At 36.0% G+C, this 12,584-nt stretch overlaps 6 protein-coding genes across 6 annotated transcripts; 3 read left to right on the forward strand and 3 right to left on the reverse strand. All coding sequences in view use genetic code 12, as the record gives it.

Annotated features, from left to right (window-relative positions):
* Positions 1-146: 146 nt before the first annotated feature.
* Positions 147-1,868, reverse strand: DEHA2B01298g (DEHA2B01298p; the record flags this gene model as incomplete). The annotated part of the gene is made up of 1 exon (XM_457023.1): positions 147-1,868. One exon carries the CDS (start codon positions 1,866-1,868, stop codon positions 147-149), a length of 1,722 nt encoding a protein of 573 aa, XP_457023.2.
* A 306-nt stretch (positions 1,869-2,174) lies between these two features.
* DEHA2B01320g (DEHA2B01320p) lies at positions 2,175-3,866 on the reverse strand (the record flags this gene model as incomplete). The annotated part of the gene is made up of 1 exon (XM_002770008.1): positions 2,175-3,866. The coding sequence occupies one exon, from the start codon at positions 3,864-3,866 to the stop codon at positions 2,175-2,177; it is 1,692 nt and encodes a 563-aa protein (XP_002770054.1).
* Positions 3,867-4,001: 135 nt separating this feature from the next.
* On the reverse strand, positions 4,002-6,101 carry DEHA2B01342g (DEHA2B01342p; the record flags this gene model as incomplete). Its single annotated transcript, XM_002770009.1, has 1 exon — positions 4,002-6,101. The coding sequence occupies one exon, from the start codon at positions 6,099-6,101 to the stop codon at positions 4,002-4,004; it is 2,100 nt and encodes a 699-aa protein (XP_002770055.1).
* Positions 6,102-6,951: 850 nt separating this feature from the next.
* Positions 6,952-7,338, forward strand: DEHA2B01364g (DEHA2B01364p; the record flags this gene model as incomplete). The annotated part of the gene is made up of 1 exon (XM_457026.1): positions 6,952-7,338. The coding sequence occupies one exon, from the start codon at positions 6,952-6,954 to the stop codon at positions 7,336-7,338; it is 387 nt and encodes a 128-aa protein (XP_457026.2).
* A 549-nt stretch (positions 7,339-7,887) lies between these two features.
* On the forward strand, positions 7,888-11,280 carry DEHA2B01386g (DEHA2B01386p; the record flags this gene model as incomplete). Its single annotated transcript, XM_457027.1, has 1 exon — positions 7,888-11,280. The coding sequence occupies one exon, from the start codon at positions 7,888-7,890 to the stop codon at positions 11,278-11,280; it is 3,393 nt and encodes a 1,130-aa protein (XP_457027.2).
* A 164-nt stretch (positions 11,281-11,444) lies between these two features.
* DEHA2B01408g (DEHA2B01408p) lies at positions 11,445-12,575 on the forward strand (the record flags this gene model as incomplete). The annotated part of the gene is made up of 1 exon (XM_002770010.1): positions 11,445-12,575. The coding sequence occupies one exon, from the start codon at positions 11,445-11,447 to the stop codon at positions 12,573-12,575; it is 1,131 nt and encodes a 376-aa protein (XP_002770056.1).
* Between the last annotated feature and the right edge of the window lie 9 nt (positions 12,576-12,584).

Genomic DNA, 12,584 nt, shown 5'->3' on the forward strand with positions numbered 1-12,584 from the left:
TTAATGATAGTATCTGACTATATAAAACGTAGATCAAATACGACTGGACTTAAACTTGATTCCTTTTGAAATCACGTGCCATAAATTATCATACATTGATTACATTACACCTGATCTACAGATATAGATAAGTAGCAAAATTAGTACTAAGCATAACGCTTAAACCGTACGTTCCTTGCCATCTGAGAGAGGTCTATAGATTTGGTAGCAGTATGGTTGTTGTCAGGATTGTTTTGATAAATATCATAATCTTCACTTTTCAAGTCTATGCTCATTTTCCTAGGAGGTTCTAAGTCAGGAGGAGAAACGGAATCAAGCGTAGGAAACATGCGATCTACTTCGTTCTTCCATAGATTGGAAACATACTCGTTCTTATTCTCTGAATCTACCCTCTCGAAGTAATTGTTTGTTGTATTATCCGTTGTATATCCATCCAAATTATCAGTGTTATGTTCTTTTTCATGGTTATCTTGCATTGTGAAATATCTTGATCTATCAACAAATCCCAAAACTCCTGCTTTTGATTTCATTTGAAATTTGGATGGGACTTTCTCATTAGGTAGGTAATATGTTTCCGCTGAGGCACCAGATAAAGAGCTGGAAAATCGTAATTTGATCTGAGTATACTCAGACATTATTGCCTCGTGTTGAATTTTCATCCCATGATCATATGATGTATTTCCTGGAACTAGTGAGGGCCATTTTGAAGATAGATCTGTATTTGATGTAGAGTTGGAGGAGTCTTCCTCCTCAGAATACAAATCTTTATAATCTAAGATTTTTTGCAAGGTTCTACTAGTATTTTTCTGACCAGGGTCTCCAATAGGTGCAGGGATATCATTATTGTATTTTTTCACGAAGTTATTTTGAAAGTCGTTAATTTCTTGTAAAGTCTCCTTGAAGTTAATTTTATTTGCAGCAGTGCGATGGATATCATTTATATTATCAGGCATATTTGACCATTTGTCTGTATTCTGTTTAGCATTCATTTTCTGTGAGATTTCGGGTTCACATTCTTCATCTAATTCAGAATCTTCATCATCCAGTTCGCTCTCATATTTTACACTTACTGTCCTTATTGCATCCAGATCATTTCCTTTCGGGGATTTTTTATCCTCAGACCGTTCATTTCCTTTCAAAGTATAACAAGACGAGACTCGTGATAGGGAATACAAATTATTAGACTCACCGTTAAAAAGCTGACTCATTCTATTAAATATTTTATTAGCAGCAGAGGCTATTACTGATGAAGGTGTTGTCGCAGTGGTTTTATACGAAAGATCAGAATGTACATTATTTATAATTGCACTTTCATTGCTTTGCAAACCACGAAATGAATTATCAGGATTACCATAATTATAAAACCTCTCCTTCCCATTAGGCTCCTCTATTTTCTTGCTTAAAGTTTCTGACGGCGAACTATTCTCTATGCTATTATGCACCAATTCTTCGTTTCCGTATTTCAGATTTGAAAGCTGACTTTGAATTGGCCTTCGTTTCCGAGAAGATTTAATTCGTTTAATCCGGGGGCATATCTTATGATTTTCGTCGGAATGCTGGTAAAAACGTTGATCTGGAGACAATCCTATATCAGACGAAATCGACGATAATTTTTCTCGACTCAAATTGATGCCGTCATTATTCACATGTGCTTGCGTTACATTATCATCATTAATTAAATTAGTTGGTTTATTGCTATGAAGTACCGCCTGCACTGTTTTTGGTATCCTTCTCATTCTACTCTTCTCCCTATCTCCATCAAGCGTATTATGTGTTGAATTGGATCTCGTCCCCAATAGATTTCCGTAGCCTTCCAATGACCTATTTCTATTTCGACCAGGCACATCCTGGTCTTTAATCATACTCATATTGATATATATGACTCACACTTGTTTATTGATTCCTTATTATTATACGTTTGTTTTTTGCAAATGAAATACTAGCCGAACAATATTATTGTTGAATTAAATTAATTTAAGTAACGAACACTTTAAAGATATATCTCGTTCAATAAAATATACGTGTGAATACTTTGTTATATATTATTCTATCATGAATCTATTTACAAATAGGTAATTAAAATGGCCAGGTGAAATTCTATTAGCATAATCCTTAATTTGATTTGTTACCAGACATCCTTATCACCACGTGATATAAGTCTTTTTTGTTGATAACTATGCTACCTCAAAGACAAGATGGCCTTGGTTGAGTCCACTATAGGCACATTCGATTAGTAATTTCTGTCTTTTGGTTACTAAATTACTCAAGTTGACAATTTCCTGTTTATGCTTCATTATTATCATACTACTTTGTGTCTTGTGTTTCTTGCTATTGACTTCTTCGAAAATTAAAGATAAATCTTCAACAGTTTTATTCAAGTAATCTTGCATCTGTTCGAATATTTCAGAAAAGTTTGTCTTTGAAAGGTAGAATGCAAAGCAATAAGTCCATTTAAGGGTCTTACGGCCATTGGTCAAGGCTCTGATTGCATCGTGCAAAAACTGAACATCAATCCATGAGAGGTTCTGTTGGGATTTATTCTTCTTTTTCAGTTCTTCTTCCATATATAATTTCATTTTATTGTCCACCTTGTCAATAATCTTCTTGTCACCTTGCATTGAAGATTCATGAACCGAAAAACGCTTATAGAAATGTAAATATCTCTGTAGTGATAGCCTTTTCAGTTGTTGTAATTTTTTGACAGCATCAGTTTCCTCTGGGTCAAACCTGTTGCATTTGTAGTACGATGCTCCATGCTCTTTCCATGAAACCAAACAAATCCAACAAAATTCGTATCTACATTTAGAACATGTCATATGGTTGCAGCCACCGTTTTTCTCTATCAGCGAACCACATTTAGGGCATCCTTGCGTATTAGCTTGAATCCAGTTTGCTGTTTCGGAATCGTCCTGACATTTCTTAACCCACAATTTCACAATCCAACATGGGCATGGCAAATGGTTCTCGTATTGGCAATCGTAGCAAAACTCATGACTTTCTGGACAGGTTACTATGGGAACGTTTAGTATATCCACATCTTCGCCATTACCTATTTCTGTTTTAGGAACCTTTCTGGAAACTAACTCTGTAAGATTTGTGCAATCAGGAGCAGGACACCATTTCCACTTCAGTTTATGACTTTCAATATAAACCTTTGCCGCCGCCGCGAGTAAATGATTTTTAGTCATCTCAAGCGTGAAGTCCTTTAAATCATGCTTCCCATTTCTACTCTGGAGTAGCATTTCTAAATCAGCATGAGGGATAGACAAGTTGCATTCCACATCGATGCAACGTATTATTCTCCCATTATGAATGTTTTCTCTTGCATATTCGTAGTAGCAATTCAAACAGAACTTATGGTCACAGCTTAATGAGTAGACTTCTGTTATTTCATAGTTTTCACAACATACTGAACAATTAAAGTTCTTCGCCTTTGCCACATTATTGTCCTTCTCGCTTGGTTCCGTCAACCCACAAGAATCTCGAAGTTTCGGCCAGTCATCGTAGAATGCATTTATTACATCTTCTGGTTGCCAGTTCTTGAAATGAAGCATTATGAGTATGTTATCGAAATCACATTGGGGTAGCTGCATATTTTTCAACGTAATAGCTTTATCTAATAAAAACTCTTGAATATAGCTGGTCAATTTCCACGGCTCATACGATACTCTATTCCGTTTAATAGGATGGAAATTAGTGCTGCTAATATTATTAAACAACTGAATCGATTCGAAGTCATTATCATTATCGTTATGTATTTCTTCCTCTTCAGAATCTAGGTCCTCTTCAAATGAAAAATCGGATTCGGATCCATCTGCAATCTCATCTTCGTATTCAAAACTTAAGTTCTCTTCACTTTCCGACATTAGATAAGGAAAACAAGATCGGTGTTAATTTTATAAAGGTTACGATTTGAATACTAAGGTTTTATATTAATATATATATTCTATGCCTATCATATAATTTATAATACTGTGCGCGTGAATTTTACTTGATGATGATTATGATAATTCATTTATCACTTTTTGCAAGACACATTGTTCTTGCTTAATTAAGTTATATATGATATCCTGTCTGACTTTTGTAGAAGCCTTCATGCTAGTATAGTCATTATATCTCGATAAACGGTTTTGACACCAAGTTTTAATCAATTGATGAATTTCTTCATGATGAGAAGTATTCTCAAATGGAAGAAGTAAATGGAATATTCTTTTACATAATTTCCTGCTACTTTGACAATTGACTAGTTTTGCATGAAATAGTTTATATGGCATTAAGAAAATTTCAAGTAATGCATAAGTTTGAGGAGATAATGAGCCATCGTATCTAACAACTGGAGATAATTGCCAGGTTTCTGGAGTAGCATTATCAGCCATCTCCTCCTCTTCTTCTTCTGCACAACATCCATGACCCTCCTCATGCTCATGATGTTCATGGTTATCTTCATCTTGATGATTGGTTTTGTATTCGTTTACTAAATCATTCACTATATCGAATCCAACTTCTTCATACCACTGTATTTTTGTGTCAAGCTGTTTCACCTTAATACCTGAATTTTTCTGTCTATAATTCTTTAAGTATGAAAACATCTGAACTGATAGGATACATGAGTCGTTGACATTTGGTTCTTTAAAGTCGTTTACAAAACCATATCGTTGCAATAAATATGGATTAGATAAAGTGTTACCGTACGTATTGAATAATTCGTTGCTGTTTTTCTCTATTGGCGGGATTGTTAATACAATATCACAACATTGTGAACTATCTGAGAGTTGGACAGCTAATTCTTCTTCTGCTGACATTGAATGGCCCATTTGAGGATCTTGCATAACTTCAGTAGCTTCAGCGTCTTCATCTTCACTCAATGATAAAGTAGAGACTTCCTCATCACTTTTCGCTGTTTCCGCCTCTGAATCTTGTTCGTTTTCAAGTTCCTCTTCCATATCTTTTATATAGTCCATAGTAATTTCAGATATTTCAGGGACTTCCTCAGTATCAGATTCTGGGTCACTAGGATGCTCATCATGTTCGTGGCTATCATCATTTTCCTCATTTTCCTCAGAATCGGACGAGCTAGCGAGATCGTCTTCAGCCAAGTCGTCTTCATCATCCTCTTCTTGTTCTTCTTCTTCTCCTTCTCCCTCCTCTTCTTGTTCTTCTTCTTCTCCTTCTCCCTCCTCTTCTTGTTCGTCACTCCCAAAGTTGACGTCATCTTCTTCTATTTCCTCGATCATTTCTTCATCTTGTCCGTCATCGTGATTGTCACAATCTGGTTCACCACAAATTGCACATACATCGTCTCCGTCGCAGACAAAATGGACATTCTCTCTACCTTGAATTTTTGGAGTCCCACCTTCCTGTTTCATAACAGGGACTATGTGATTATATAAATCTGCTCCAGGAACTAAAGAGAGACCGTGGAAGTCATCGACCGCAAATGCTCTGGATATGACCGTTTGGACTAATTTTGCAAATGAGACCACTTTTTCAAAATGATTACTCATTAAATACGATTCCAATTCATTGTTCTTTGAAGGTAATTGCAAATCAAATATCTCGGGCATACCAGCGTATTTTTTGTTGATGTCAGCAAAACGAATGCACTCAATATAAAATTGAACCAATTCGTCACTGTTTAGCATCCCCAACAAATCACACTCGGTGTTTTTAAGCATCTCCTTCTCTTCGTCAGTCCACAAGCAAATAGGAACATTGGAAAATTCATTGTTTTCCTGTTTTGGGTCGATGGTAGAAACATAATCAAACCACGGCGAATTTTTGCCAGCAGATAATTCGTAGATAAATGAAATCACCACACTGTGCATGCCCTTAGTCAAATTCACTTCTGGGTTATTTGAATGTAACTCATTGAAGTCATTGAGCAAGTTACAAATAAAAGTGTTCTTAGACGATAAAATATTGGCCTTGGGAATCCGAAGTAGTAAGTTATCTTCCTCTTCACTATTATCAATATTGAGAAATACACCGACTCCACTAGTAGTACTAGATTTCCCTACACTCAAAATATCGGCATTCCAGAATGCATTCTTTTCGAGCCATCCCAATACCTTATCAACTTTATCTGAATCTGTGCTGGACATGTTCTATACACCCGATAACGTTTCGATCTCATCTCTCTTGGACTTAATTATGGCCCTATTAACCAGATCATAGACTATGTGCAGGGTTTACTCGAGAGCCCTAGCGCTTAAACTTTTATGATACAAAAAGCGCATAAGCGCACCCATCGCTTAAAAAAAAATTCTCATCGGTGACCCGGACATACACTGGGTATAAATAGTACCCATTCCCCTGTGCTCCCTTAGTCTGAACAGTATCATCAGTAGTGGTTATACTATCTCTTAATAGATATATAACTTGTACTATTTATAGTACACTACATAAAGACCTTAGTTTTATCCTAAGTACACCACATTAGTGCTTGTGTGAATTGGGTATTACGTATCAGCTAAGTGTTTTTTGACCTTTTTAACAGATTGGCCACAATCAACACTTCGTTTCCGGTCTCTTAGAATTTAGTGCATTTGTGTCTTCGTATAGTTCTGACAACGTAGATTGGAGCCATTTATGGCTGTGATTGATTATGATCAGATTAAGACACGATGCTACATTCATCCATTTGTAAGTCTCGTTTAGAGGTGTAGACGTGTAGATATGTGAGCACTGATTTTTAGAGCTTTGATGGAGAATTTCGCTATTTCCATCATGCCTACTGCATTTACGACCCAATTCTAGTTAATATGTACTGGTCCTAGACGTCTCTGCTACGTTTGGCACAGTAAAAGTAACAAAAAAAGAAAATTTTTCGGGTATTAAATCACGTGATCGCTGTGATTCCTTTTGGTCAACCACCAGAATTCGTTTATAAGATGATGATTAAACATTGGAATATTCGATATCTAGTCGACGCATACAGCAAAACCTTACAATATGGCTCACAGATTATTAGTTAATGTCATCTTCACCGGTGCATCTGTTTTCGGCCGTGCTTTCACCGAGGCATACAAGCAAGCGGCCAAGGCCACCGCTTCTACACCTCAAGGTGGTGCAGCCAAATCTACATCCGTTGGTGGTATTCCAACTGACGAAGCGCTCAAGATCTTAGACTTGAAGAAAACCGACTTATCGGTTGCTAAAATTGACGAGAAATATGCGTACTTGTTCGATGTGAATTCGAAAGACAAGGGGAACTCATTTTATTTACAGTCTAAGGTGTACTATGCGATGGATAGTCTTCGTAAGGAGTTGGACTACCTTGATAAATTGAAAAAGACGAAAGATGGTAGTCAGGGCGAAGCCGGTCCTACGCTGACTTGATAGTGTGTGTCATTGGTCCCTGACTTCCCTGTTTGCCATCACTTAGAACAAGAAGTCCGTTTTTCGGGAACTTTTTTCTGCGTTCCTCCTTACCACGTTGCATTTGACTTTTTATACAACCATGACATAACTTGACGTCTCTATCATTCACATCATATCGTGCCACACGAGTAGTTCTTCAGTTTCCATGCTAATTATTGGGATATTGCTTGGTCATATGCTAATTTTCAAAGTTCTACTTTGTTTTGACTCCTGTTTTCCACTAACTTGTAAATATATTCCTTTATAGTGTTTAATAGCATATCTGTACACCTTCTACTTGCCTGATATTATAGCTTGAATGTAGTATACGATTATACGGTCGTATAGTGTTTCTTACACAAAACCAATTTATTGTATAATTAAATTCCTATGCAAATATGAAAAACAGTCAATCAAGAGAGTTTTTTCTTGCTATTTGCTTTATATTACTCGATACTCATTGATATTTATACGTATAGGGTAGTTTCCGCTGGTGGTGTTATCTTTGCTTACTTATAGGATAATATTATGAGTAATAATAACAACAAAGAGGAAGAACAACTTTTACAAGATGCATCAACTTTATTAATGTTTGCCAATGTGGCAGCTAAACAACAGCAAGAACAGCTTGGAAATAAGGCGTCGCCAACACCGCCACCATCACAAATGCCAGTGCCGACGTTTCAATCGAATCCACAATCTCAGCATCTGTCAATATCCCCTCCGAGTCTGTTTCAGCCTTTAAGGACGCCACAACAGCCTTTCAGACAACAGCTTCAACTGCCGTTACAGCAACAGCAACCGCTTCATCATATACAATCACAGCATCATATAAATAATGATAATAATTCACCGCAGACGGACAAAAAGATACAGGAGAGGTTTAAATTACAGCAGACGTACATAACATCTGGAGGCAAAATAACTCCACCTTCACAAACAAAGTCATTACCTGAATCATCTAGATCGTCCATTTCAGAAAATGCAACTACAATGAAACCAATGGATCCAACTCAACAGCATGAACGGGGGATACCAGGGCACAGCAATTTTATTCAACAAGGACATAAACGCTCGTTGTCTTCTCCAGGAATGGAAGCTACTTCAATATCTCAAAGCCCACCTGTGTTGAATAACCAATCGCCAGGGCCTGCAAGCGTTGCTTTGTCAAGAGGCATTAATATCGAAAGCGGTAAGCGAAATAATAATAATGCGATGATCGCTGCTGCTGCGCTAGCTGCTGCTGCTGATATCCCTTTACCGTTAATTAAAAAAAATGAAGAAGCTTTGAAAGATCAAAATGAATTTCAGCCAGAAAAATCATCAGTTGACGCTTCGTCGCTGGTGAAGGATGAAATTATAATTGACAACCGCGTAGACGAATCAGTAATGACAGAGCCCGAGGAAGAAGATATAAATGAAACAGACGATGAACCGCAGTCAAAATTAAATACAAATATTAAATCGCCGGATACAAGCAATAAGGCGGAAGAGGTAGTTCAAGATAAAGAAGGGGTAGACGAAGAGAAACTACCTCCATTACCATCACAAGCAGTTTTTTCCGCTACGCCAAATGAAATCAATAGTAAATTATTGGAGACAACTGCACCGACTGAAGCTATCACTTCTACTAGAGTACAATTCAAGCCTCCGCCTTTGTCATCTTATCAAGTTGATCCAGACTCAGGACTTATAGGATGTATATGTGGTATTGAAGATGATGATGGATTTACTATCCAATGTGATGTGTGTTTTCGCTGGCAACATTGTTTATGCATGGATTTTGGAACTAACGATGAAGTTCCTGAAGATGAGTATAAATGTTATTACTGTGACGAAGCAAAATGGGGAAAGTTCAATGCCAACCATTGTAGGGCAAGTACCTTAAGGAGATTGGAACTCGAAAAACTATCTGATAAGAATGAACAAACTGAAGATGCTAAGCCATCGAACAAGAGAAAGCATCTGAGCACTGATCCTAAAAATGATGACAAAAAGAAGCGAAAAACATCGGAGAAACATAACGGCACGAACCAAGAAAAGATCAATGAAAACAAACCAGTTACGAAACTTGAAACTAACAATTATACTGATAGGACTATAAGCTCTGCCACCGATTTTTTACCGAATAAGAGTAATGAATTACTAGATAATGGAATATCAGCAGAACAATACCAATCGGTATATTATAAATTGAAGGCCAATGATTATAAGAAAACTACCGTTAAAGCTTTCCTTGAAAGAGCTGGTACCCTATTCTATAACAAATTCAGTCAATTAAGCAAAAATGAACAAGATTCTTTTATTCCACAAGTCATGACATCTAATGAATTTAAGAATTTGAAATTTAGCAGTATAATATTACCAAATCAAGATGCATATCTACGTGAGAATAAGGAGTTGCGTAAAAAGCCAAAAAATTGTAATGGAACTTCTATTCAAGTCAAACTATATGCAGAAAATCAGAAACAAAAATTTAATGGTATAACGAGGTCAGGCTTGTTTATAACTGATAAGGACTTGAAATATGAAAAAGAAATAATCGTTCCTCAAGAAACACCTATAATTGAATACTTAGGGGAAATTGATTTGTTTGATAATTACGTAAATGACCAAGTAAACCAATATTCGGCCTTTGGAACTCCTAAACCGAAAGTGCTTAAGGTTGATTTAAATATATTCTCAGCTGACGATAACGATAAGTCTTTAGAAATTGTGTCTGATTCCAGGTTTGTTGGTAATGAATCGAGATTTATAAGAAAAGCATGCCCAGCGACAAGCAATTGTAAAATTAAGCCAATTTACATTCCCGAAACTAATACTTTTAGGCTTTTAGTTGTCACATCTAAACCAATTATTTTATCTTCCAACACTAATGAAGAGGAACTAAGACTAGATTGGGAATGGGATCGCCTTCACCCAATAAGGAAAATGTATGCCACTAAGAAAACGAACAGTGAAGAACTTACGGAACCACTAAAGTTTGACCAATTTTCGGACCAGGATAAGGCATATTTGATTACATCCATTGATCATATACTTCATTTTGTTGAATGTGGATGCTGTACTGCTAGTTCTGGGATAATACAAAATGGATGTGCGATATTTAAAGTAAAAAAGGCAACGTCCTATCTTTTAAGATCTACAAGAAAAGCATCTAATATAAGTAACATTAATCTTTCGAAGTCTCGCGAAGAGTTAATTATTCCAAAGAAACAAAGAAATTTTATATCCTGGGAAGAAAGGTTAATAGAGAGGGATAGGATTATTCAAATGGATTTACATGTCACTACCAATGAAAGTAGTGCTGATTCAACTGATGGTAACAATCTTGAAAATAATCAAGAATCTAATGAAGAAAATCGTACTTCGAACCAAAAACATGATACTAATATTTCCATTGAAGATTCAAAGGTTTCAGAGGAATCTCTTCCTCTTTTTTTCACGCTTCCATTTAAGCAGCAGTTAATTGCGAAAGGTAGAAGATTGATAAAAGAAGTTGAATGCGATGAAATGAAACATGACAGCAATACAAATACTGCAGAGGAGAAAAATGGAATTGATAAACAGTCTGAATTTTTGTCTATTTCGGTTCCTGTTGTGCCTGAATTAGTTGTTCAAATACGTCAAAGCCTTGACAAAGAAATTGAACCAATAAACGAAATTAAGAGCACGGATGATGTTGAAACGGTAGAAACCAGTAACAATGTCAAAGTAGAACCTACGCTCTCTAAATCGAATAACTCGCTGTTTGTTACGTTAAATTCAGCAATAACTCCAACGCAATCCGCTGGTACCAATAAAGTTGAAAATTCAGTAGCTTCGGTTGCTGAAGGTTCTACAGAAGAGAAAACGGTTGAAGCACCACCGCCTACGGTCAAAAAATTATCATTTGCCGATTATAAAAAGAAAATGAAATAGGTTTTTACTTTCTTTGTTCATACTATTTAGTTAAATATATGCAGAAATAGAACGTTCTCATTTCCTTCATAAATGTTAAAGCCGTAAATTTGAATCTATAAAATAAGTCGCTATAGTAAGAGTTTCATATATGTTAATATATGGACATATAGAGGGATGGTTCTATGTTACTGAAGTATAATTCAAACAATGCCCAAATATGGAGCTCAAGCAATTGTGGTAGAAAAGGCCCCAGTCTTTTAGATTTACCAAATGAGTTGTTGACTAATATATTCGAATTCATGGTTCACGAAGACTTGAAGTTATTATTAAGCATTTTAAATGAAGTTCCAGATAGAAATGACCGTCTTTTTCGAATTGTGAACGATGTTGCCTACTCGTCAATTATTATAACGAACTATTCAAAGCATCATTTTTATGAATTGGATGAATTGAAAAAAATAGTTCCAGCATACAAAGTGGACCGAAGTCTGATCTGGCGATTGGAAGATATCCTTGATGATGACACTATCCCACCTTTCCTATCTGACAATGCGTCCAAAAAGGTATCCTACGTATTTGGAAACAAAAATCCTGTAGCATCAATTCATAAAGTTATGAGACAATTTTGCAAGTACCTAAGCGGAAACCGAAATGGATTTAAGAAGATTACAAGTGAGATCAATTTGTTACTCAATGTGTCACCTTCGTTTGATACAATTGAGGAGTTCAAACGAAATTTTCAGGATTTAAATATTACTTTCTTGAATCGTGTAATCCGCCAGTCACCAGCTTTTAATGATCTTCGTCGATTATATTTAGATGACGGCATTTATTTTCCATTTTCAAGTCAAAGATTGGATCTTAACAATATAATGATGCTAGATTCGCTCCAGGAATTATACTTGAACCATTTAAATTTGCTGTCTGTTGAAAACCTACGATTACCTTCCTCTATTTTAACATTAGATCTTTCAAGTAATAATATTGTTAATCTTGAGGGCTTGAGAATCCCCGATCTGCTTAAAAGACTAAACTTATCACGTAATAATATAACTTTCATCAGACGAAGCTTTTTCCCTGATGGGTTAGAAGAGCTTAATCTACGAAATAATAGGCTAAACCTTTTAGCTGGTTGTATATTTCCTGAAAGTATACGAAATTTGGACTTGTCAGATAATTTTGTAAGAGATCTTAATTTTATAGTGCCACAGGAGCTTGAATATTTGAACCTTCGACGCTGCCCCATAGAGAACATATGTATTGAAGCCAGGACTACTATTGCTAACAATAACATTGACATTGATCTCTATTAAGTATAATTA

Source organism: Debaryomyces hansenii (genome assembly GCF_000006445.2).
Source record: "Debaryomyces hansenii CBS767 chromosome B complete sequence".
Taxonomy (NCBI): domain Eukaryota; kingdom Fungi; phylum Ascomycota; class Pichiomycetes; order Serinales; family Debaryomycetaceae; genus Debaryomyces; species Debaryomyces hansenii.